Raw genomic sequence first — 27,338 nt, 5'->3', positions numbered from 1 at the left:
CCTTTCATTCCATATGAATTCTAAACTCTGTAAACATACCCACCCAGACTCTGTCTGACACAAAGCAATTGTTTTTATAATTTTGAGATTTAAAATTTTTCTCTATTTTCTGTAAGAATTTTAGCTTTAGTTTAATTTCTAAAATTAATAGCATTAGTTTTAGTTTTAATTTGTTTTAGGACTTTCTTTCCACTAATAACAAGCAGTGACTTTAGGGTCTGGAATAACGAATATCTCCCACCTTTAATTGACTGACAAATATAACACAATGAAAAACAGGCCTCAGAATTTTCTCCAGATATTTAATGAATCCAAGAATCATGTAGCCATATTCCATGAAATGTGATTACCTGTAGTGGAGGCTGCAGCCCTACTGAGGCAAATACATCACAAGATAGCTAAAAGCCTTATGCAAATGTACTTCTGTTCTTACCTGCTACAATGTAGTCTGTGATGTAATGCAGGGATAAATTAGACTGTACCTTGGGGTTTTTTCTAATTTATAGACCTTAAATAGATGAAACACAAAGAACTTCTACATAAACGGTTCTAAATGTTATATTTACTATAAACTTTTTTCTCCCAATATATATGGGAAGGCCAGCCTCTAGTATAAATAATGTATTTCCATGACGACACTTAAAGGATAGCATTAGTGCGCACTAGCATTGGTGTGGTCTTTCGGTAAGGGCTCTGCTAAGGCCTCTTTACTCTCAGTAAGTGCTCTAGGCTGATGAATGAACACACTGAATTTAACACCCTGATTGTTGGCAGCTCTGACAAAACCACTATTGGCAGTCATTGTGATGGCTTTCAGGGTGTCTCCTGTCCCAAAAATTGTTAAGGAACGGCTATTAATTTTTGAACTTGCCACTAGTCTCAAGGCACGCTCAGAAGGCTGGTCTGGCACCACACTGATCCGTTTAATTAGCACAGTGGCCCTCTCTCTCTCTCCCGGTCCCCCTAAGGTATCTAGAATAGACTGAAAATCCTTGACAGCAGATTCACAGGCAAACAACTCCTTGTCCTTCATAAACGCCTCCAGCTGAGGTAAAACCCGCTCCTTCCTCTCTTGCTCTGCTTGCTCCGTGAGCACTTTTTCTTTGAAGACAAAGTGGCAGCCTCCGTAACTCATGGCAGATACGTATGTGATTAAAGTAGTAATGTCCAGATTGACTCTTTTGCACACATCGACCTTGATCTCTGTTGGAAAGGCAACGCGCGCCAGTACATTGTCTCGGTCGACCCTTGTCACCTGCAGAAGTTCTTGGCCCTCATCATCTGACTCGCTCTCGCTCGGCTGGAACTCTTCGGGGTGATTTAACAGAGAGTTGACGGCTACAATGTCTCCTCTTACAGATATGCCCATATCTTTCAGCTTGTCTGCCATGGGGCTGGAGACACTGTTGTAAAATGCAAAGACAATGTGAGGGTTGCTGTACTGCACCGGTTGCTGTCGACTGGCCTGGAGGAAGTCTTCAGCCTGCTCAATGATGCTTTTGTCACCGTACTGGCCCCTGCCCAGCCAGATGTTATGTAGCGCTTCAGCCTTTCGACCAATGGCTTTGACCCAAGTATGACCTCCATTTGCTACGACGTCCACCACTAGAGTCTGCTTTTCTCCCAAGGTGTCTGTGTAGCCGAAGACGCGGAGAACGCTGACAACCTCTTCCAGGTTCTCTGCCGATTCCACGATGGCTTTCAGGTGTGTTAGATTAGTACTCTGTAAATGAGATTCTTTAATAGCTACCTTCCCGGCCTCTATTTTCTGTAAGAATTTGAGTTCTGCCTTCAGTTTGCTGCACAGCTTTGCGCCACCTTCTATGCCACCTTTTCGGGACCGGGAAAGTGACTCTGCTCTTTTGATCAGTTCCTTGGCCATGACAATTCTGTCAGAGAGCATGGAGTATGCAGACATGCTGACAGCATTATTCCTTAGATTAAAAGAAACGAGGCAAACTTCAATGGCTGCCACTATTAGGATGGTTAGAAAGTCCAATCTAGCAACAAGGTTTTGTGAAGATCGAGGCTATGACCCTGGGCTTCAGTGAGTGGGGTTTGGGGAGAGCCTCCTTCCTTCTAACAGCTAAACAAAGCTGTATGTTTGAGCTCCTCCTGAAGTGTGCTGGATTCCCACACTTGCTTAGACCTTCACTTCTGTAAACTGTAGAATCCACACCATGTCCTATGTTGGGAAAAAAAAAAACAAACCGAAACAAAACAGGAGTTTGGCAATGTGTCTTGTATCTCTATCAATAATTAGTCTTACTATTTAACTACTGAAATTTTTAAGATTCCAAACATCAAGATTAAAGTTTTAAAATAGCTGCCCATACACCCCTTCAACTGGGGAACCCCAACATCCATCCCTGCCAAAAGTCCTTGGCCCCAGGAGCCTAGACTGCCCCATCCCCAACTCAATTCCACCCACTCCAGCCAACTCCACTCACGCTATTGCCTAAATCTGGTCTCTTCTGCATGCAGACATCAGATGTACCATCAAACCCACTACCCAAGGACCCATGCCAACAACTCCAGCCATTCCTGCAACTTGCCTAAGGAGCAAGTGTCCTGTCTGCCTTCCAGCACCTTGTCCCATATTCCTCTTTCATGTAGGGAGCCAGCAACTCCTGCCCCTAACCCCATCCATTCCCCCTAAAAGCCCTCGCCTCCATTCCTTCCTGGATATCCTAGATTTCTCCCACCAGCTCAACCCTGTTCACCCTAGCCAGCTCTACAAATCTCTGGTTTACACACCTGGTCTCTCCTCTAGGCAGAAGACACCAGACTCATGCCTCTAACTATACCCATCCCCAAAACATGACCACCTCTCTCTAGGGAGGGGCATTTGACCCAAACTAATAACTATAACTACTCCTGAGACTCATCTAGGATCATGAATCCCTGTGTTCTGGGCCTCTCTTGGGGGAGGGATCCAAGACTCACACCACCAATTCCACCAGCACTTTCTGCCTGAGGAAAAGTACTGAGTACCTCTTAGAGGAGGTTCACTGTATCTCTAATCCTATCCCCTATCAGTACAGAGACTGCGACAATATGCACAAGACCTACATAAAATCAAACCAGGGAAAAGAAAAGAGAAGAGAAGAGAAGAGGAGAGGAGGGGAGGGGAGGGGAGAGAAGAAGAAGAAGAAGAAGAAGAAGAAGAAGAANGGGAGAGAAGAAGAAGAAGAAGAAGAAGAAGAAGAAGAAGAAGAAGAAGAAGAAGAAGAAGAAGAAGAAGAAGAAGAAGAAGAAGAAGAAGAAGAGAAGAAAAAAAAGCCCTGCATGGAGAAGGCTTAGCAAGAAGCTACTTGCAATTCCTCCCTGCTGGGAGAGGGAATATCTGTTCTCTTCAATGGAGTGACACTTTGTATATCAAACTCCAAGGCAAGCTCAGGAAGACCTGACCAACACAAAACACACGCCATGTTTTCTGTGTGCTTTGTTTTTGTTATTTTGAGAGACCATGAAGTTAGGTGGGAGTGAAGGGAAGGCATATCTTCAAGGGGTAAAGACTATGATGAAAATATACTGTATGAAAAATACTTTTAATTAAATAAACAAATAAAATCAGCAATGAAAAAAGATATTGAAGATACCAGAAGCTGGAAAGACCATCAAGGGCTGGTGGGACTAATACTGTGAAAGTGACTATCCTACCAACGGCAAACTACTTATATTGAACATACTCCCCATCAGCTGGCTAAAACAATTCTTTACAGAACTTGATAAAACAATCTTAAATTTCATATGAACTGCAAAAAGCCCAGGATTTCAAAACAATCCTAAACAACAAAGAATGACTGAAGATACCATCTCAGATTTCAATAAGTTACTCTACAGACCTGTGATGGTTTGTATATGCTTGGCCCAGGGAATGGCATTATTAGAAGGTGTGGCCCTGTTGGAGTAGGTGTGTCACTGTGGGTGTGGGTTATAAGACTCTCATTCTAGCTGCCTGAAAGCCAGTATTTTGCTAGCAGCCTTCAGATGAAGATGTAGAACTCTTAGCTCCTCTTGCACTATGACTGTCTGGATGCTGCCATGTTCCTGCCTTGATGATAATGTACTGAACCTCTGAATCTGTAAGTCGGCAACTAAATGCTGTCCTCATAAGATTTGCCTTGGTCATGGTGTCTGTTCACAGCAGTCAAACCCTAACTAGGACAGAAGTTGCTATCAGGGACTGGGGTATTGCTATGATAGGCCTGACCATGCTTTTGTTTGGAAGAATGTAGATTTGGGGACCTTGGATTTGGAAAGCAGCAGCAGCGAAATGCTTTAAATGGGGCTTAATGGGCTATCCTAGTAGGAATATGGAAGACTTTGTTACTGAGAGTGATTTGAATTGTGCAGACCTGGCCCAAGAGGTTTCAGTGGAGAATGTCGATATGTGGCCTAGAGACTGTTTTTGTGGTACTGGTGAAGAACCTGGCTACTTTTTGCCCTTGTCTGAAGAATCTGCCTGAGACTAAGGTGAAGACACGCAGATTAACTGCATTGACATAGGAAGTCTCAGAAATGTCAACCATAGACTTCAAGACGCCAGAGCCATGGGTATCTGCTGTGGAAAGCTACTAACAAGGAGTAGAACCAGCCCAGGAGAAAGAAGTTTGTTACAGTCAACAAAGGTAACGGAGTTGGAGATCTGAAGACTGCTTTGACATCAGCCATGGAGATGCAGAGTTTGCAGTTTGCCCAGCTTTTTCCTGTCTTGCATTGGGGATTACAGTTAAGTGAGTGGATGCATCTCAGAAAAGACTTTGAACTTTGGACTTTTAACACTGTTGAGACTGGTATAGACTTTGAGAACTTTTGAAGTTGGATTAAATGTATCTTTGCATTATGTTATTTTAGGTATGGACCCCATAGACTCTTATGTTTGGACAAGCCTATGGGGGCCAGGGAGTGGAATGTGATGGTTTGTATATGCTTGGCCCAGGGAATGGCATTATTAGGTGTGGCCCTGTTGGAGTAGGTGTGTCACTGTGGGTGTGGGTTATAAGATTCTCATTCTTGCTGCCTCAAAGTCAGTATTTTGCTAGCAGCCTTCAGATGAAGATGTAGAACTCTGAACTCCTCTTGCACTGTGCCTGCCTGGATGCTGCCATGCTCCTGCCTGGATGATAATGGACTGAACCTATGGACCTGTAAACTGGCCACAATTAAATGTTGTCCTCATAAGAGTTGTCTTGGTCATGGTGTCCGTTCACAGAAGTAAAACCCTAACTAGGACAAGACCCATAGTAATAATGACAACATAGTATTATCTAAAACAAAATAAAATAAACAACAACAAAAGGCTCATTGATCAATGGAAAATAAAGACCCATATATGAACTCCTCAAACCATTTGATTTTTGATAAAGAAGTCAACAATACACACTGGGGAAAATAAAGCAGCTTCAAGAAATGGTGCTGGTCAAACTGAACAGTTAACGTAGGAGAAAGAAACCGGATCCTCATTTCTCACCTTACATATAACTCAACTCCAAGTGGATCAAGGACCTCAACCTAAGACCTGATATAGGTGAAAATAGGATAAAACATACTACAAGTCACTGGAAGTTACTGGCAGGAAAGAACTTTCTGAACAAGACCTTTATAGTGCAGAGGTTAAGAACAGCAATTAACAAGTGAAACCTGAAAATAAAGAGTTTCTACACAGCAAAAAAAAAATACCATTACTTGAGTAAAGAGGCAGCCCACAGCATAAGGAGAACAGTTACCATCTCTACACCTGACAGAAGGTTAGAGTCTAGAATGTATAAAGAACTGAAAACATATCCACAGAGATCAGAACATTACTAAGGGGCCACAGAGAGGGGCTTTTAAGGGAGGAAGGAAAACACACTGGTGGAAAGTTAAATGGAAAATGGAACAGGAATGGTTAACTGGGGTGAGAGTGAACTGTCTGGTAGAGGAGGAAATGTAGGAAGGAAAAATAACACGAAGGACCTCTCAACACACGTACACACACACACACACACACACACACACACACACACACCAAGAACAAAGATGGAACTACCTTACAACAGAGGAAAACAATGTCTCTACTAGATATGAGGCTAACAAATCCCAGTGTCAGAAATGGATTATCTTTTGGAGTTGCTGTCCAGGGAGGCTTCATAGATACCCAAACAGAACGTGGTATTGACAATGCATGTAGAACTTGATGGCTAAGATCCTATTGCTAAAAACACCAATTGGAGTCATAGGACATGGAGAGACAGAGCTCGTTCAGACCCAGAGGCTTCGTCTTCACTGGGTAATTTTCATAGTTCTGCAAAGTGTTATGCAGGCTAACAGGAGAAAAGCCATCTTCAACAGTATCTAGCTATGAAGCCTTGCAATTACCATTATGACTGGCCTGGCAAGACATGCCCATCAGTACAACAGCAGCACAAATATTACGGGAATAACCAGCCACTTTATGGTGGGTGTTAGCATTTTGTCTAAGCTCTGCCCCATAGTTACTTGGCAATGGCCAGGTATGCCTGACTCACTATAAAAGGGGCTGCTGGACCCCTCCACTCTCTCTTGCTCTTGCCTTCTTGCTCTCCCTCTGTCATCTAGTCCCTCTCTCTCCCCATTCCCCTCCCACCTCTCGCCATGTGCTCATGGCCATCCTCTCCTCTCCTCTCTTCTCCTCCTCCCCTCTCTTCTCCTCTCATCCGCTTCCCTTCCTCTCTTCTCCTTCTTCTTCTTCTTCTTCTTCTTCTTCTTTCTCTCTCTCTCTCTCTCTCTCTCTCTCTCTCTCTCTCTCTCTCTGCCTTTCTCTGTCTCTACTACTCTCTCAACTCCCCTCCCCAATCCCTGAATAAACTATTCTATACTATACTGTGGTCTTGTGGCTGGCCCCTCAGGGGGACCTCAGTATGGGCCCACAGAGGCATCCATCCCCTTCCCCCATACTGACTACACATCTACCACATATATATATATATATATATATATATATATATATATATATATATATATATATATAACATTTGGATTTAAGTGCCACTCCACAGGATGAAACCCATACTTGGCATCATTATTAGGCTATGAACCTATGCTAGGGAAGTCATAAGCCCTAGGGGAAAACTTACCACTTTATGCTGCTAGATAGATAGTGTAAAGTGACTTATTATACCCATAGATGAATGTATTTTTCAACCCTCATCTAAGAGGCTTCTATTGCAGTAGTTATTAACACAGTTATTAACTCACAACTGGCCAAGGTGCAGAGACTAAAAGACTACATATAACTTATTCCTAAAAGGGACATATGTAACACTCATATGTTACTCTCACAAGGCTCAGGGGTCACTGAGAAAGGAAAAGAGGGAAAGCTGCAGTGAAACCTCTCCTGGACATAGCGTGCACCAAACCCGTGCAAGTCCAAGCCAGCATGGAAAGAGGGACTGCGCCTGGAATCAATCCCCCAGGCAACTGCTGACAATGCTGAGCTGCTGGGAGAGGGAGAGTTTTCTCTAGCAGTGTAGCCTCCATGATGTCTCCCACTCTTCAGTGGAAGACCATTTGGGTAGTACAAAGCAGTCTTGAAGGAGGGGTGGAGTATGCGATTGCTTGGATCATCCACGCTGAATATGAACCAAACACATGATATGAAATTCTCAAAGAACTGATGTTTTAAATGTAAAAACAACTGCTTAATATTAAAAATCCACAAACTGTCCAAACAAGAGGCTCTCCTAAACTATCCATACTAGGATCTCTCTCCTTACTCCTTCAATAGATGATTTTTGTTTTCTTGGGGCTTGTTGGGTTTTGGGGGGTGTGGGGGTGGGGTGGGGAGGTTGTTGTTTGTGTTTTGAGACAGTGTTTCTCCACATAACCCTGGTTGTCCTGGACCTTAATATGTACATCAGGCTGGCCTTGAGCTCACAGAAATCCACCTTCCTCTGCCTCCCAAATACTGGGATTAAAGGTGTGCACTGCCACGCCCGGATAGTCTTTTAAGGTTCTTGATTTCCACAGGGTTTAGATGTCAAGCAATCAAGACTGTCTGATTTCTGCATGTGATGTCAACTTAGCAATGTTTCAATAGAACAAAGGGGATAACCAACTGGCCTCCTGTTCCCATTCTGAAGGAAAAGCTGGAAGGACCCAGAACACCACACCAGGTGGCCAGCCTGGCTGTTGGACTATGACAAGATGAGAGAGCCTGGGGTGAAGGTGCTTCTGCGTGAGTATGGTTCCCATCCTGGTACGTCCACCTTCACAGCTGGGCCTGATCCAACAAGTCCGGATCAAACAGGCTCCAGCTGGCCTAGTGCTTAGAGGCCAGAGTAGAGAAGACGCAGAACTGACCCTTCCTGCCCGGATACCCGGCCCATGCCCTCCCTCTCCACCTCCCTCTATTCCCCACTCACTCCCTCGGTCCCCGGATCCTCACCAGCAGCGCCAGACCCCACGCACACATGGCGAGGGAACACAGAGGCAGTATGCAGGGACAGCTCACCAGTCAGTCCTCACCTTGTTCTGCTGAGAGGCACTCCGCCTGCCGAGTCCCGCCTCCGGCATTACGTGGTTCCGGCCCGGTGAGCTTGAGTCCCAGGCGGCACCGCAGCGACCATATTTGTTGAGGGCACCGGGCTTCTGCTACCAAAGCGACGGAAACCTGAGCTCCCAGCCAGCAGGGGCGGGTCAAGGGTTGGGTCTCAATCTCACTGAGTCCTGAATGCTAAAACTTATTTGGGTTTCAGATTTGGATATTTTTAGCAAAATATAAATCGAGAGCCATCAGGTTCCAAACGCCACTCGGAAGCATTTTTAGTTGCATCATCCTGGCCTTTACATAGAAGGGACCTTTAAATACGCTGTCCTTCCGAACAGGGCAGAGAACTGCATAGCTTCGGGGGCTGTGGATATTTAGCCCAGTGTTCAAAGTTATCCAGGAGGGAAAAAAAGTTTGAGAAAGCAAAACTAATTTTAAATGTTAGATTTCAATTTTTTTCTGGTATCCTGCTTCTTGTCCCAAGTACTGCTTTAAGGATCGAAGTAACTCAGAACAGATACACTACCAAAATCTTAAGACAGGAGCAATATCTCATTCGGTGCTTTAAATATATTAAAAAGTAGCGCTGTAGCCAGCGCTATTCCAAATACATTACACACGAATTTATTTAGTTCTAAACTAAAGGGTAGATAGATGTATTTTGCCCCTGAGGCACAAATTATTTAAACCCAAACAACCCCTGTAAATACCTCCAGCAAAGTCTAAAACTCCTGCCAGGGTTTATCATGCACAAATTTCCAGAAGGGCTTTGGAACTTCAGGTGTCTAGACGGGGTGCAGAATTAAAACCATTCTTTAAAAAGACTTCATTAATAACATACCAGAGTCCTCTCTCCCATCCAGGACAGGCAGCCCATTCCTCATCCTTCCCCAGAAATAAGTTTATGGTGATGTAGGTAAACAGGTTCCAAGACAGAAAGAAGCCCAACAAAATATAGGCACCATTAGGAAGTGGGAAGTTTTCCTGACTAAAATGTTGCCCCTAGCCTCCTTGCTCCTCCAATGTTCCCACCTCCCACCCCCTACACCTTTTCCCTTCAAACAGTAAATAAGTAAAAACCTCCAAAGAAATCTGAGATTCACAATCTACAAGAAGGCAGGTAGGTACCAGACTCATTCACAAACTCAACACTTCCAAGCCTTCTCCTGTTTGGATTTGGAGGAGAAGGTACGGACACCAGCACGTTTTCTTAAGTACCTTGCAACTGCAACCTTCAGCTACCTGATTACTTTGGCCTTCAAATAAGCTTTTCTTCATTTAAGGGCTGAAGGTACAAATAGGAAAAAGCTCTTCCAAGTAAAGCCCAGCATCTCATAGTCTAAACATCAGTGGACTAGAAAGTACAGTAAGGGATTAAAAAACAGCAAAAGAGCAAGAATCAGATATTCCGTTAACAGAAATTTTAGGTCCATAATCAAGAAAAGTCAAAGGAAAATGTTAATATACTAAAAAATATACAAAAAAAAATTTAATAAGGACCTACTTGGGTGTTCAGTCTAATAACCACTAAGAAACTTATCAAATGCCCTTCCTTTGGCAGCACATTTTAAACTAAAGCCCAAGTGATCCAGAGAACATTAGCATGGCCCCTACAAGAGGATGGCATGCAAATTTGTGAAGTAAAAACTCATCAAAAGGCAAATAAAATCATTGTGAAACAAAAGACAATCCCAAAGGCCACAGAGAGGAAAGTATTTTGTCACAGACACAAACTGTAACTAATAAAGGGGCCATTGGACTTGTTGCCAGGAACTTAAAATTCTAATCCTAGAAAAGTACCAACCCCTCCCACTGAGTATCAGTTTTTACTCTTCTTTACATGGAGGCAAAGGTTAGGGCTGGGGAATTGAAAAGCTTGTCAACACTGACTGGAAAGTGGGTGAGCTTAAGTACCAAGAGTCAGTAACTCCTATGTATGATAATCAACTGAAAATACAAGAATTCCTTAAAGAGCTCAGTGCTCCATTAAAAAGCAGAGTCTTCCTCACTCTTCCCTTCTACTTCTCCTTGCCCAATATATATAAACTTCAAGAACAGCCATGTTTCTCAGCTAGTTAACTTTGCAAAGCAAGATTTATGGTAAGGAATTTGAGACAAAAGCTTTCCAGATACAACCAAATGTTGGAAGAAGCTATGAACACTGGGAACATTATAATACACAAGATGAAAAGAAACTAACATCCAGAAGCCTAAAATAAATTGAGTTTAAGAATGTTTAGGTATACAATGAGTTCCTACATCAAAGAATGATTTTCTGAAGTAACTAGAACAAAAAGGGAACAGATTAGTTTCAAGGTCAATGAAGAGAGTTTTGTTCAGTCTTGTGAACAAGGGGGATGGAGTTGCAGGCAGCTTTCCATTTGCGGAGGCAGAATATAGCTGACCCTGAATCTAATGTTTCCGCTGCTCTATCTGCACTTTCCTCGTCTTAAACTTACATACCTCTACTTTCCTCTTTGATTTATAAATGTTGACACTCTTCTGGGGTTCTTGTTTTGAGAGCCAGTGTTTCCTCTATGTAGCCCTTGTTGTCCTGGAACTCTGCAGATCAGGCTGGCATTGACTTCAGATCCACCTACCTGTTTCTCAAGTGCTGGAAATAAAGGCTTGTGCAACCACCACTCAGCATTCTGTTGTGTTTTGTTTTTTTAATATTGGACAGCAGGTTTAAACACATTAAACAGCAGCTAACAGAAATCTTAACCTTTCAAACAATATCAAATTTACACACACACACACACACACACACACACACACACACACACACACAAAAGTGGGAGAGAAACCTTTTAATTTAGTGGTTGTCAATCTTCCTAATTATTTTTGTTGCTACTTAGCTGTAATTTTTTTTAAATACTGCAGGTTTTTGTTTTTTTTAAAGATTTATTTTATTTTTTCGAGTACACTGTACCTGCCTTCAGACACACCAGAAGAGGGCATCAGATCCCATTACAGATGGTTGTGAGCCACATGTGGTTGCTGGGATTTGAACTCAGGACCACTGAAAGAGCAGTCAGAGCTCTTAACCGCTGAGCCATCTCTCCAGCCCCAACTTTAATTTTGCTGTTGTGAATCATAATGTAACTATGTTTTCCCAAAGCTTAGAAGACCCCTGTGAAAGAGTCATTTAAATTCCCAAGGAGGTTGCAACCTACAGATTGAAAACCACTGTTCTAATTTCTTTGCAGTCAGATAATTAAAAACAAAAACAAACAAAAAAACCCCGAAAAAAACAAAAACAAACAAAAGTCTGTGCTGGACTCAAATATACCAAGGCAAATCTAGAGAGATTATTAATAATACTCAAGACCTTTAGTAACTTTTTAAATATTTTGTGTTTTATCTGCTTGTATGTTTGTGCATATGTGCTTACCTAATGCCCACAAAGGTTAAGAGGGTTTCAGCTCCTCTGAAATTGGAGCTATAGATGATTATGAGCCACCATGTGGGTATTTGAAACTAAACCCAAATTTTCTGCAAGAGCAACAACTGCTCTCAACCAATGAGCCATCTCTCTAGTTCCTCAACACATATCTTAAAATAGAAGGGCACTGCAGAGGGTATGGCTCATCACCTAAAGTGGCTGTAGTGCAAATGTGAGAACTGCAGTATGGACACATAACACCCACAAAAATGTGGGGCAGCCCTTTAGTCCCAGCACTCAGAAGGTAGAGACAGGATTTCCAGAGGAAACTAGCTAGACTAGTTAGTCAACAGGCAAGCTCTGGGTTCCTGTGACACATCACTGGTACCCAAATAAACACAGGTGCTCATACACACACCACAGATATACAATAAATACACCAATAACTCCAGGTCAAGGTGTCACCTTCCCATGTCTTAAAATGTTACTGTCTCCTCTTAGTAAGATACAGATGTATTGTGGAAGCAAGTAGCAAAACAGTACATCATGTCAAAAATATTCTAAAATAAAGCTATTTCTAAATTTTATGTAATGTTGATCAAAATCTTTTCAATTACATTTAAACCATAGAGCTGCCTACTTCTTCATATTGATAATAACATTCATAAACAGTCTATTATCCTAAGTGTCTTTTATCCTAAGATGCCTAGGGGAAATCCAATTAAAATCATGCATCATACTTCCACAAAAGAAATGGGTTTAAATGCCCCAACTACTTGTTTGCTTCTAAGGCCTTACAGTGAAGGCTCTTCTCTCACTAATGAGGTAGATGCAGCTCTGACCTTAGTTATATTACCACTATTTATATTTAACCTTAAGCTAAGAAAAGTTCTACCATAATCTAGTGAATCCTTCTAAACAGTTTACCTACATGAGATGCAGAAACAAACAGGATCTAACACACCATGATTTACTTACTCACATGTCTCCTAGAGGAGACCAATTTTGTTTGACACTCCATTGCTATCGTACAACTACAGAATGCTCCAAGGCCCTGCTGAACCACATCCAAAAGGAGCTTAACATGTTCTTTTCATGAATTTATCAAAGTACAGATTCTTCCAAAGCCATGACCTATATTAAAAACTAAAATTATCTTTTAAGGAAACATAGGTATATTTGTTAGTAAAGGGGGCAATGAGATATACTAAAGAAAATATATGAAGATCAGAGTGATTTTACCATTTAATTTTCAGTATAATTTCCAAAAGTCAACTATGATAAAGAAAGAAGTATATGCAAGCTTTACTCTTAAAAACTAAAAATTGGTTTTAACAGTTTATTATGATTATTTTTAAAATGTGAATCCACTAAACCATGTAGAAATAAGTCTACACAAACAAAACATACTTTAAACATGAAAAAGTAGAGTGTGTGAGATCTTGATTGTTCCAGCACGTCTTCATTACGCTATAGCAGCCAAGTAATCCCTGACTTCAGTTGGCGTGAGCCTCCTAAAGCCAGCCTCATTGCAGATCCCAACTTCTATGTTATCTTCTGTCATTTGCCCTTCAAAGCTTTCCTAGTTTAGAAAGGAAGGAAAATGGTCAATTTCACAAGCAGTTCATTAGAAAAACCATTTGAAATCTAGTTGGTGAATACAGAACTAACCTTTAGGGTTAAGATGGCTGTGTGAATGGCATCTTCCAGTTCTAGGTCTTCATTATATCTAAAGAAAAAGATTGAAAAATATTGTAGCACTGTTTAGATTCTTCATGGTTATTTTAAATAAAAGGGTAGAAAAAAAAAACATGAAATCTTTTTTAAAAATCTAACCCTCCTAAAAACCTCTAATTTGTAAAAGTATCCCCTAACCATCTCAATGAGACAGCTATCCCCAGATGAGACACTTGCTACTGAACTTCTAACACCATGAAAAACTTCATTATAAAAACGCACTTTATGTTTTAGCAATACTACAATAAAAGTCAAACTGTTGCTAAAATCATGATATTGTAAGTTACAACTCAGCATGCTGAAGACTCATTAAGAGGTAAATGTTAATGTGCTTTATCAAGATTGAGGTTACAAATTGATTAAAAGTCTAAGATCTTTAATAACTTAACATGAATATTAAACGAAAATCATACAGAGAAGCCCCACTTGTTACACCTCTGCTATAAAATACTCTGTCCAAAACATCAGAGACGTCTGGAGTACAGTGAACACACTGAATTCAGAATATCACCACAAATAAATCAGAGTGGCTTATTGTCCACACTGACAGCAAATGCTACACAGTGCTTCATTCTTACTTTAGCAAATACACACATGTAATTAGCTCAATACCAACTACTGGTCTCACAATTTTTGTTTTGTTTGAAACAGGTCCTAATTTTGTAGCATAGCCCAAACCAGAGCCCACTCTGTAGCCCAGGCTGGACTTAACTTATAGCAATCCTCCTGCCTTATCATTACAATTGCTGGAATTCCAAGCATGAGCAAGCAGAAGCAGGTAGAACCTTGTGAGTCAGATGCCAGCATGGTCTACATGGTGAGTTTAAGAGCCAGGTACATGGACAAATTCTGTCAACTACTCCCACAACCCCAAATAAAAAAAAAAAAAAAGAAAAGAAACAAATAATATTAACACTAACTTCACTGAACACAAGAAAACAAGATATTAGGATGTTTTTTATCTTTTATCTCTAGCAAAACTCAAATACATAGTGATGCAATGAACTTGCTAGATAGATCTGGGAGATTAATCATTCAAAGAGGGCTAGAGAGATGGCTCCGTAGAGCACTGACTGCTCTTCCAAAGGTCCTGAGTTCAAATCCCAGCAACCACATGGTGGCTCACAGTCATCCCTAATGAGATCTGACGCCCTCTTCTCATGCATCTGAAGGCAGCTACAGTGCACTTAGATATAATAAACAAATCTTTTTAAAAAATTTAAAAAAAATTCATTCAGAGTTCTGGAACTCCTATGATCAGTCTGCCCTGGAATCTGATCCTGGGAAGCCTACCTTTTCTCAAGGAAAGTTTTCCCGTTCACATAGTTCTTTCCCATTGCTGTAGCCTTCCAAGCAAAGTAAGCTCCCTAATCAGGAGAGACAAAGACATTTTCAAACATTCACACAACTGTGTTACTTTGGTATCTGTGCTTAACTCTAGTTGGTCTCTAATTTCTAACGTCATGATTATTTATTGAAACTGAATGGCAATTTCACAGAATAAGTTTTGTTTAAAGGCTGTAGAACAAAAAACAAGAATCATGAATAAACTTAGGTTAATGACTGTGGTAATGGTTTAGCTTGGTATTTACACATATATACACACATACATATACACAATCAAACTCATCAAACAGATAACAATGAATTAGTACAATTATATACTTTTGAAGCAAGATAAATGGAAGTAGGAATTAAAGTAAAATATCAAAAACAATAGCTTAACGGAGTGAATGCATCTAAACTGTATCACATTATCCTGAAACTTAGAGACCCCTTATCATCTTTACTGAATAGAGATGGATTTTTATTGAAAGTATTTTGATACTTTCAATATTTTTTGAAAATTTTAATGGGGTCATGAAAAGTTTGGCAACAGTGCAAGGTTTCTAAATATTTAACAATCAAAATTTAGCTCAAAATCGATGTGTAAAGAATCCAAGGTGTTTTAAGGCAGCCCTCTTCCACACTACCTAAGTGATGTCCCCAGAGCTTTGCCTCAGAATGTCACGTGCACTCTGTACTGTTTATGCCAACATGCTACACAGCACCAGGCAACATTGATTGGAAACTTCTATAGGTCAGGGAGTGGTGCCTTTTAGAAACATACTGTTTAGTTAAAAGAAATGAAGGACAATGTTGTCTTATCATCATTCCTCAGCATAGATGCCACTGTTAGAATTTCCTGTTTTTAACTTTAAAGTTATTATTGGGTTGTTGACTTGAGTTTCATAAAAAGATTTATTAAATGGATTTTGGATTGGGGTTAGAATTTGCAATCATTTTATAAATGACCCTAAGCATTTTCCTAACATTTCTACAGCAAGTATTTATGTGAAGTGGTATCCTTAGCACTGACAAATATAAATCAAAATATCAACTCTGAAAAAATGTTGAAGCTCCAAGACCCTGCAGATTAGAATATTCTCTAAAGACTTAATTCTTTCTGTAAAAATAAACAAGCTCATCTATCTCATTACTATGCAAACTTGCTTCTGTTTTAAATAAAAGCTAAAAGTATATATACATCAAGGAACTGTTTTCAGCTAGGTCTGTGACTTACTGTCAGGATGTTACTTGTGTATTTTATATTTACTTCTGTATTTTTTATTTTATGTTTTATATTTTACTTGTGTATTTTACTTGCGTATTTTATATTTACCATGGTTACAATTACTTTCCCAGGTGAAAAGGGGGGCAAGTGGAATGTTTAAGAAGCCCTGCGTATAACACCCACATCTGGGAAAAGCAAACATGCATGTAGAAGAAAGCTTATCAGGTGGGTAAATCTTGTTAGAGTATAGTATAAAGTACAGAAAAGGACAGCAAAGTGTGAACACAGTCCCAAGGGACTGCCTTCCTCAACTGGCCGGGAAGGCAAGACCACAGACCAGACACTCAGATTCAGAAGCTCACAGATGGCCTCAAAATTTGATTACTTTTTTTTGCCATTTTAATTCCTAAGACATGATTATAAGGCTTGCATCAAGAGGACTTGCACTTATCTAACAAACAAAACTTCACTCCTTAACCTTGGACTTCTCCTCACAGTAAATGCAACAATGTAGAGTAAGCCCAGATCCAGATATCACTCTCTGCTTTAGAAAAAACAGCTCAGGGCTGGAGAGACGGCTCGGTGGGTAAGAGCATTGACTGCTTGCTCTTCCTGACTTCAATTCCCAGCAACCACATAATAGCTCACAACCAATGGGATCCGATGCACTCTTTTGGTGTGTGTCTGAGGAAAGTTATAGTATACTCATATAAATAAAAATAAATACATAAATAATACTTTTTTAAAAAAAGAAAAAACAGTGCCATCAAGACACTTTGTAAATCCCAGTTGTCATCAAATTGATGATGACAAACATTAAACACTGGCCTCCTGTTATACATCTGACTGAAGTGTTTGCCAAGGTAACAGCATCACAAAGTAAGAGTTCAAGAGACCTAATGAAATTTGAAAACTACAACAGCTAGTACATGCGGATTCTAGTACATGCTAATGAACATGGCCAAAAAAGGGTGAAAACTAATGTATCATATAGCTTATCAAAGACAGCACTATAAAAATGATGAGTGAGCAAACAAATATGTTCTACATTATACTTTCTAATAAATAAATAAATAAATAAATAAATAAATAAATAAATAAATAAATAAATAAATGAGCTTGGGAAATAGCTGAGGGATAGGAGCACGTCCTGCTCTTAGAGAGAACTTGAGTGCTCACCCCAGCACCTTAACTCCAGTCTTAGTGGGATCTGACTCCTCTGTCCTCCACAGGTACCTGCAGTCAGTCACATGCATACAACCAGACACATATGAATACACGTAATTCAAGGTAAAACCAAATCTTTAAGAACAAGAGGAAAAGAAGGAAAATACTGCTAAATATTAACGTTTTATGGTTTCTACTTTTATTACATGTATAAAAAACAATTCTAATAAATATTTCAAATATATGTAATGATACTTACAGATGGATCTGACTGAAATAAATATGGTCGTCCCTCATTCCACCCACAAATAAGTAAAGAAACACCAAATGGACGAACACCACTATAGAAAAAAAAAAAAACAAAAATGATTTGGAATAATGTAAGAATTTACATATATTCACAAGAAAAGTAATTACCAAGTAAACTCAGTTAGACTTTTAACTTCTAAATGAACCAATATAAAATAAATTGTCCTTATTACTGTTAATAACAGCATTAAACCCAAATTAAGTGGTTTAGTTCCTACAAGTTCACCAGAAATTATTTCTCAGTGCAACATAATTACAAAATTACATCTTCAAGAGATGATGCATGGTGGAAGACACTAGGTCACCGACTCCATCCTAGAAAAGGGTTCATGTTTTTCTTAGAGCAGGTCTGGTCTTGGAGAAGTGAATTCGTTTCTATGGAGTGGGCTACCCTACTGTGGGCCTCTTACTGTGTGACTTCTGGCAATGTGATAACTATGAACCATGTCCTTGGACCTGCAGTTCTCTGAACTAAACAAAGTGGCTAAGCACACACTTATAAACAATGGTATTACTATCTAAGCATGGAGAAGCCTGTACTAACATTTAATAAATGCCTCTTTCCTACTAGGCTTATGTATCAGCACTTACCTTTACGCTATTTCAGTCACAGTATGATTTAAGAATATTGGGTGGCTGGAGGGATGCTTAGAGGTTAAAAGTCCTGGCTGCTCTCCTGAGGTACTGAGTTCAATTCCCAGCACCCACATGGTAGCTCACAACCATCTCTAACTGCAGTCTTCATATGATCATCATGGAATTAATGCCCTCTTCTGGTATACAGACATACATGAAGACAAAATACCCATATACATAAAATACATACATAAGTAAATCTTAAAACAACAAAAGAATATTGGAATTAAAATGTTATTGCTGTCTTCATAGTTCACCATCACTTCAGATTAAAAAGCTAATTACTGAGCACTAAAGATTACAAAGTACACAGGCAAAGGGCTTTCTTAAAATCAAGATGCTGATGTCTGCTGTTGGATAAGAACACATTTTTGCCCCTTTTCCTTCATTTTGAGACAGTATCTAACTATGCATCCTAAATTTGCCTTGACTTGGCCATCTCCCTCCCTCAGTGTTCAGAATCCTAGGTTTGCAGGGCTATCACCATATTGCCACATTTTACCTTAAGAAATTATTTCAAGTCAAATCCAGAAACAATTGTTATCAGTGATTTTCTTCATTTGTTCAGCTTTAAATACACAAAGAATAAGAAGACTTCTATGTACCTGATTTCTTTTACACTATTTTTTTCTTCCTCAAATTCATAATGCATTTCTTCAAGTGATAAAAGTGACTTACCCTGACTGCGTATACTCTTGCATCACAGATGCTACTCTCTGTACCAGCTGGGCTGTGGGAATGGGCTCTTGGTAAACAAGGTAGTATTGCTGAGCAAGTTTCCGAGCTCGGTGTACAAGTACTCTAAGGCAATAGAAAAAATAATTAAAATTTTAACACACTTATACTAACTAATACTAACTGCCCCACAACTTTCTTCTAAAAGAACATATGATACAAACTTAGTACGTGTCCCTCTTTAGCAGCCATCAGCTCAGAGTTAGCCTCACTCTTGACACCTGATTCTAGTGGATTGAGAAAAGATTCATTAAAGAATCACAGTAAGAAACAACAGAAAGAGAAGCAGGGACTAGAGCAGTTATTAACAGATTAAGGGACCTGGAGAGATTGGTTAACCATTAAGAGTATAGAGAACTCAGGTTCAGCACCAAGCAGCTGAATGGTGGTCACAACTACCTTAACTCTATTTTCAGTGGATCCAATAACTCTTCTGGCTACTGGAGGCACTGCATGCATGTGATGCAGATACCCATGCAAGTGAAACACTGTATTAAGGTAACCGATTTATTTAACAAAGTGAGAGCTTTGTGTCTCCCTCTGTGACATCTTCCAGACTGCTCCCTGTCTTGAGGGCAGTCTATTTATACCACACTACAGCCATCCCAAATAGAGATGCATATGAATACACAAAGTCTGGGCATTTTTGTCACAGCCTCTGTCTTTCCTGTAGTCTACCTTTTTTGTCTACAATTCAGAATAGTCTTTGAAGATTAAAAAAAAATAATAATTAAGAAACTACTGTTTATATAAGGCATGAAATCCTACTATTGTGATGGTTAATCCTGGTTGTCAACATAACTATAACTGGAATTAACAGAGATCCAAGCGCCCGTTGAAGCAGGAAGACCCACACTCACTCTGGGCTATACTTTCTGAGAAAACTCCTTTAGGCTCCTTGCCTTACTCCAGCTGGACAGTCCTGATGCTGTTGCTGCCGCCTGTATTAACACAACTTCATCAGGCGGAAGACAAGACAGGCAGAAGACAACAGCAGCCTCCTCCAGGAGTCCCTCAGGACTCCAGCATTAGACTGGGTCTGCTGAGACATGCAGCCTTGTGTACTGAACAACTTCTGTATTCTCAGCCTTTCTGCCACCAGACAGCCAATGTTGGGACTGTCCAGGCCACAATCTGTAAACTAGTGTAATAAGTCAGACACACACACACACACACACACACACACACACACACACACACACACAAAATCAGTTCTGTACCTGACTAACCTAACTATACAGCAGTCAAATATAGTAGGACAAAAGGATTTATCCTCACCTGCTCTTGCACTACTTATCTGAAGCATGCACTTTATCACTGACACTCAAGTCCTTCCCTTAAGTTTATTTTCTCATCAATAGTCCTCTGCAGTGTCCATTCTACAAAGTGGTGTAGAACTTTCCATGGCAGGAAAGCAAATCATGTTTTGATAACTCCAGGGCTCATAATTCAAAGTAAAACTCTACCTTGTCTTATAAAATTAAAATAAAATAATTTTAATTTTAATTGTGTATGGTAAAAAGCTGCTAATCTCTTTCAACTTACTGGGACCTCAATGTGACAAGTATTACTCTCTTTTCCAGTGGAATTCAGAGGGAGTAATTCCATATGCCTGAGTCCTGCCTGGCTACCCAGAAGCCTTCAGTGACCTTAGAGACAGTTATCCCTTTAAGTAAATCAGATATAAGCAGAATGATGTTAACTCTACATGGCCCCTGCTTTTTCTTATTGCCCAAGCCACTGTAACAATATATTATTATAGTATGAATAAATTCAATCATTATTAAGGTGCTTTAAAACACCAAAGCCCTTCCTACCAAGTCCTTGGATGGAGGGAATGAGATAGTGATGAGAAAAACAGGTAAAAAGGCATGTTATTTATCACCTGTTTTACAACCATGTATCATAAGATCAACCTCCTACTTTTGTAACCCTTATAGGCAAACAAAACTTGGCTATTGTCAGGCTGCCATGACTCTGTGAAACCAAAGAAGAATTAGGATAACATGATGAGAAAACATCATCAACAGTACACCATACCTGTAATCCGGGCCCATGCCACTATACACCAAACCGATGTGTTTGGTTATGGGCTCCACCTTGTGTACGCTCCTTTCATCATACAGGATGGACTTCTGCTTCTTCTCAGTTGCTAATACTACACCATTTGCAGCTTAAAAAGAAGAAAAAATGATTAACTTTATAATGTATCCTTCATTAGCAATCTACTTACAGATGCATTAAACTCAAATTTGTTGCCTTCTCTAGACTGTAAAACCTTTTTCTGTATTCTTACACATCAAAAACACAAAATAAAAAATAAAAAAGTAAAATCCCCATAGCTGCATGCATTACCCAGTCTCTCTCAGTATTTTCAGGTTTATTGTTTTTAATCTAGTTAAACCTTCTAATACAAATAAGAAATTTCTCTATAAGGATACTAGAACATACAGTAATTTTATCTTCAGATGTTTTATAATTAGCCCTTGATAAAGAAGATAAAACTCCAGAGAAAAATAGAACCAATGAAAACAATAGTTTCCTGAAGAAAAGACTACTTATGAATTATCACAATAGATTATAATGCTATATTTGCTGTAAATTTTAAATTACTGTGCTGAATGCTATTTTCTTAAAACTTCAAAATTCTTTAATCTAACACAAAGATCAATAAGAATTATATACTTAACATCTATTCAGAATGCTATTTTTTTAACTTCAAAATTCTCTAAACTAACAAAAAGACTGTTAAGGATTATGCACATACACCTATTTCAGGTAACTATTAACAAGCATCTGAAGAGAAGGAAACACTGAATTACCTTTAATTCCCACTGAAGGGGCCCCTCCAGCTACAGCAGCCAAAGCATATTCAATCTGGACAAGCTTACCAGATGGGCTGGAAAAGAAACAAAGACATTCTCTCAGTTAACACATTCTCACATATTACAGGACATCTGACAGAAGGAAAACAGAGGCCAAACCTCACTAATCAAACCTTCTGGCCTTTGAAATCTACCCTGAAGGTGTTTGGAAGCTAAGCTTATCAGACTAGGGAGTTAGTCCAAGTCCTGAATGGGCAGGAATTCTCTTTCCTGTGTTCTGTTGCTGTTGTCCCCCCCCGTCTCTGGTTAGCAAAGCATTCCCACTGCCTCTGTTCCCCACTTCAGGCAAGTGTACCGAGAACTCAGGCAGCTGCTGTGCTAATGAGTCCTAGTACCCCACTGCCTCTTTCAACAAAATCCCCACGAACACGTTTGGTAGGACGCACACCAGTCCACGCCGATTTCTTTCGTTCATTTACCATTCTTCACCAAATGTAAGCTGCTAGCTAAACCTTATCATGTTTTGTTTTTTTTTAAAGGACTGTTATAATAAAGAAATCTGTGAAAACATTCAGATGTTTGTTATAAAAGACTCAAGGACTGAGGATGAAGCTCCTATGGTAGAGTGCTTGTCTAGAATGCATGACACAGCATAAATAAGGTATGGGAGTGCACTACTAAAATCCCATCACAGAGCAAGTGGGGGCAGAAGGGTAAGCTGAATGTCATCCTGAGTTACTGACCATCTGAAGCCAGCATGGGTCACCAATAATTCTGTCACAAAAAAGAAATTAAATAATAATAATAATAATAAAAATCAGTCCCTCACAATCAATGTCCATTTGTCTCAGCTATAGTGAAACCACTGAGGACCATATTTATTTTGTTTACAAATATAAGTGACTACCATGCAAAATTTAGTCTCGGTCAATTGAAATCATTTGCTAAGGAATTTAATGGAATTCATTCAAATATTCCAAAACAATAACATTAACTCACTTCTTATGTGAAACTGTAAAGGGCAATTCTCAAAAGATAATATAGTGTAACAGAGAGTCTATTAATTGTTTTCAAAACCTATAAACAAGGTTTGACTACTGATTTAGCTACTTGTGGACAACCTTGAAAAGGTTCAATTAATTGTCCAGGCTCATATAACTCATCATACATAGGTGGTAATGAGGAACCACTTCTAGTTACAGTTATATTCAACAAGTAGATCCTGGCTGCCTTCAGCTGGCAGTCCTTAAGAAAATGGTCAATACACAGTCCTTTGTCTAAGTTCATCCACGAGAGCTTTTCTTAAGCAGGGAACAATAGAAGAAAATATATTTAACTCTTTAACTCTTTCTCCCAAAACATAAGGGTCTAAAATCGTTTTTAAAGCAATGTTTTAGTGGATCAAGCAAAATATAGAGGTTATCAGTTTGCGTGCGCCACAAAAACTTGACAGGAAATCAGAGCCTTCATTTTATAACTTAAGCTTCTACAGGGGCACAGGCGAAACCGAAAGCAGGGTGAGCTTCAAAGCACATCGCTGCTAAACAGAGACTAAAACTAAGATTTAACAGCAAATAAAGATCTCCCAAAAGAAAAAGGATGTCTCACAAGCCCCATAAGGAGTCAGGGTTTCCGAAGCTCTCGCTCAGGCCTGGCCGGGCCAGTAAAGAAATCCTGGGCCTGAAGAGAGCAGCTGAAAACAGACTATCTCAAAGCACCCCTCTCCTAGTCTAGAGAGGGAGAGCCAGTGCATGGCTCGGCTTGGCGCCTCCAGTTCCTCGGCCCGCAGCACGGCCGGCCTCAGCCAGCGCCCAGGCCTGGCACCAAACATGACTCTGCAAAGCTCCGAGTCCAGCTCCGTCACCGCGCACTCCTACGCAAACACCAGCCGGGTCCGACACACGGGACCATGTCTGGGGCGCTCCTGTGATCTGCGACGCATGGAACCTGGGGGTCCCCGCCGGGTACCTGAATGTAGTCAGCGAGAAGCTGTAACCGCGCTCTGCCATCTTTACCCGGAAAGTCGGAACACAGCCGCACACATGCGCAGTAAGCCTGCTTCCTTTCTTTTTTTTTAATCTTTGCTCTGATTGGAGGAGAGTCACCCAGGGGCAGCTGGGAGTTGGAGTTTTTTGGATCCCAGCCGGCCTTTGACCCTTGCGCAGGCGCAAGAGGGGCCTGCGCATGCTCTGATCGCGGAGGCGGGGAAGTGGGCGGACTTAACGCATGCCCTCAGCCCGCGTCAGTCTCTGACTTGAGAGGATCATGGCTCCTACTCTGCTGCTGCTTTCACTACCGTGGCCGGTGCGTCCCGGACCGCTCCAGAGGTGCTGGGAGCTACTGCAACGGCAACTGCAGCAGAGCTGGAGTCGCTTTGCCAGTCCTCCGTGGGGTCCGTAAGGAGAGAATTCGTGGAAAGAGGGTTGGAGAGGGCTTCCGGGTTGGACAGAAACAGCGCATGCTTTTTGTTTGGTTGATTGGTTCGGTTTTTTTATTTTTTTTATTTTTATTTATTTATTTATTTATTTTGAGACTGCCTCCGTAGCCAGGGTGGTCTAGAACTCACTGTGTAGCCCAGGCTAGCTTCGAGCTCCTAGTATCTTGGGCGTTAAATTTTAGATTGCTGTGTTAGTTAAAATGTATCCCAGAAGTGATAATGCCCAGTCTGAACAGAGATATATTTTATTATATCTCAAGCGCAGTATAATAAGCCATTGTCTCCATGTACTATCTGAGATAATCATTTCAATCCTTTCGTTGTCTAATAGGCGGAGAAAGCTCCAAGGTCAGTCCAGAGCTGTTATAAACGACTGTTTTGTGTAGCAATATTTCAGGTCAGCTGAGAGAGAATGCCATTATAGAAAGCTTTTACTCGTTTTTGATTTTTGCGGGGGTGAGACAACATTCCTATCCATTGACCGGTCTGCCCTTAAGCTGCTGATCTTCTGCCTCAACCTGATTCTGGACCTTCAGGGGTGTGCTTGGACAGTTTATGTAGTGATAAGAAGTCCTAAGAATTGAGTGAACGTTCGCAAGTCTGAAGAACATAGGAAAGGGTAAATCTAAGCAATTTAGAAAAACAAAAGTGATACACTTCATATTCTCATAAATAATAAATCTTTTCTTAGAACAGAGGTCAAGATTAAATATTAAGGAAGAATTTAATGGCTTTAGGGACCTACCAGGTTTAAAGATAAAAGAGTTAACTGGATCAGGATAGCGTGGTACAGATGATGGCCGTTGTAGTCATCTCAGTGATGGTCAAGGTGAATGTAGGGAATCTCAAGATTAGATTACTTGTACACTATTTATTGCTAAACTACAGTATCCCATATTACATACGTAAGAAATGCCTGGTTGCTTTGCTAGGTTGCAATAAGAAAGCATTCCAGTTGAAGTATTTTAAATTGCCTTTTGTATGAGCTTTAGTATATTTTAATAGCTGGGGATTATTATTAAGGTTTGATGTGTTTAACATTCAAAACTATTTACATCAGACTAGCCATATAGCTCAGTAGTAAAGGACCTTGTTGCTAAGTTTCAAGACCTGGGTCCTAGCCCCACAGCCAGCATGACATAAGGAGAGAACTGACTCTGAAAGCTGTCCTCTGACCTTACATGTGCACATATACTCACAAACACATATAATGTATAGGTTTGTATATCTAGCTGACACTACACATGCTGACTATTAAAGGAAATAGTGTCTATATTCATTTAGGAACTCAGAGTTGATTAACTATCTCTGTTTTGTTTTCTAGCACCAGCATTAGCAATCCAGAGCCCATCTATCCTCACAGAACTAGCACATGATACCAGGGAAAACAGAGAGACTTCCAGCTTTTTAGATAGTATCTTTTGGATGGCAGCTCCCAAAAACAGACGCACCATCGAAGTTAACAGATGTAGGAGAAGAAACCCTCAAAAGCTTATTAAAATTAAGGTAATGTGTGGACAGGTGTAGGTGTATGCATGTGTGTGCACATACATACTCTCTTCCTCAAGTCTAACACTGAATAACCTGGTATTATATTTGCGTAGCAGAGAAAACCAGCCTTATAATAGCCTTAACATCGTGTTTGGCTAATCATGGATAGATAAGTAATCTAATTTTCCCTTAATGTTTTAAGATACTATTAATGAATCATCCCATTGTATTGATGGGCTCCTTGTTGGTTATTTATTATTTGAAGTTAGAGGACTGATAGAGCTCTTAATTCAGAAGGCAAATGAGATCTTTACAAACAATCCTTTTGAAAATATCTCCAAGCTTCTTGGCTATGCTTTTAATATTTAATGTGAAATTCACTAGACTCATATAATGAAAATATTCTACTCAAGCTGGAGGTTAGACAAAAGAATTTGAGAATAGTTTATTCATAGGCTATACGAATAAAAATATTCCAGATTGGTAAACTTGAGTTTTAGTCCTAATTTTCTTACTAATTTGAACTCAGTGTTGTTTTTTGTTTGTTTGTTTTTTTCAGTTTTCCTGTTAAAATATATTGTTGAACTAGATAGTATATAGTCTCATGTAGCATGAACATTTTCAGAAAGCTACGATGTCAGCATGCTGGAGTTCTTGCTGGTGATTATATATTTCATTGCCTGTCATTAATACGTTTTTCTTTGTTTTAAAGAACAATATAGACATTTGCCCTGAATGTGGTCACCTGAAGCAGAAACATGTCCTTTGTGGCTATTGCTATGAGAAAGTACGCCAAGAGACAACAAAAATCAGACAACAAATAGGGGCTCAAGAAGGAGGTCCTTTCAAAGCTCCTTCCATTGAGACTATGGTACTGTACACAGGAGAGAAGCCATCAGAAAAGGATCAGGGCAAGAGGATTGTTGAAAGAAACATAAAGAGGCCATCTTGGTTCACCCAGAATTGAACTAAAAAAATATTAAAAGGATAATTTCATAGTTAAACACTTATTTAAAATCAGGGTCTTCATTTTCATGTTGTGCCTGTTTTCAAATTATCAATGTATTTTAAAATGGCTTTTGTTAGTTATTACTTTTAAATGAGGTAATTTGAAGACTGTATCATGAATAAACTATGCATATTTATGTGAAGGCTCAATGGATTAAATTGTGTATTTCTATAATGCTGTTGGGTTTTAATTAAGCAGTTGTGTCGGTGAGAAAAGAATTTAGAACAAGTATGTGGTATACTCATTTGTATTCAGGAGTAGAAGCAGGAGGATATCTTGAATTTCAGGCCAGCCAGGCTACAAAGGGAGATTCTTTCTCAAAAAAAACCCCAAGTTTTTTCTTCTTTGTTGGTGCTTTAGAACAATTTACTTCTTATGGAACATAGTGTGCTAATTTACTTAAATACTAGAAATAGTTTTCCATTTTACATTAATCAAAATCACATTCCATTGTCATTGTAGATGCTTGTGAGATTGTTTGGAGAAAACAAACCCAAGATAAACCTTTCAAATAAATACCCAGAGTAGAGCCTTTCAAGTA

At 39.9% G+C, this 27,338-nt stretch overlaps 3 protein-coding genes across 4 annotated transcripts; 1 reads left to right on the top strand and 2 right to left on the bottom strand.

The window, feature by feature from the left end:
• Positions 1 to 286: 286 nt before the first annotated feature.
• C16H7orf25 (chromosome 16 C7orf25 homolog) lies at positions 287 to 8,530 on the bottom strand. 2 transcript variants are annotated; one of them, XM_021215570.1, is made up of 2 exons: positions 8,491 to 8,530; positions 287 to 2,185 (listed from the first exon to the last, which is right to left on the bottom strand). In XM_021215570.1, the coding sequence occupies exon 2, from the start codon at positions 1,916 to 1,918 to the stop codon at positions 653 to 655; it is 1,266 nt and encodes a 421-aa protein (XP_021071229.1). In that variant the 5' UTR covers positions 1,919 to 2,185; positions 8,491 to 8,530; the 3' UTR covers positions 287 to 652. The 2 variants fall into 2 exon arrangements, with proteins under 2 accessions (XP_021071229.1, XP_021071228.1); XM_021215569.1 differs by having other exon boundaries at positions 8,411 to 8,517.
• A 4,599-nt stretch (positions 8,531 to 13,129) lies between these two features.
• On the bottom strand, positions 13,130 to 23,908 carry Psma2 (proteasome subunit alpha 2). Its single transcript, XM_021215677.2, has 8 exons — positions 23,829 to 23,908; positions 21,858 to 21,934; positions 21,076 to 21,208; positions 18,979 to 19,101; positions 17,615 to 17,696; positions 14,928 to 15,001; positions 13,569 to 13,626; positions 13,130 to 13,479 (listed from the first exon to the last, which is right to left on the bottom strand). Exons 1-8 carry the CDS (start codon positions 23,867 to 23,869, stop codon positions 13,363 to 13,365), a joined length of 705 nt encoding a protein of 234 aa, XP_021071336.1. The 5' UTR covers positions 23,870 to 23,908; the 3' UTR covers positions 13,130 to 13,362.
• Positions 23,909 to 24,071: 163 nt separating this feature from the next.
• Mrpl32 (mitochondrial ribosomal protein L32) lies at positions 24,072 to 26,946 on the top strand. The gene is made up of 3 exons (XM_021215838.1): positions 24,072 to 24,252; positions 25,622 to 25,803; positions 26,501 to 26,946. Exons 1-3 carry the CDS (start codon positions 24,126 to 24,128, stop codon positions 26,753 to 26,755), a joined length of 564 nt encoding a protein of 187 aa, XP_021071497.1. The 5' UTR covers positions 24,072 to 24,125; the 3' UTR covers positions 26,756 to 26,946.
• The last annotated feature ends 392 nt before the right edge of the window (positions 26,947 to 27,338 follow it).

The sequence above is a fragment of the Mus pahari genome, chromosome 16 (assembly GCF_900095145.1).
Source record: "Mus pahari chromosome 16, PAHARI_EIJ_v1.1, whole genome shotgun sequence".
Classification (NCBI taxonomy): domain Eukaryota; kingdom Metazoa; phylum Chordata; class Mammalia; order Rodentia; family Muridae; genus Mus; species Mus pahari.
Note: the sequence above shows the minus strand (reverse complement) of the source record. Positions and strands in the feature narration are given on the sequence as shown.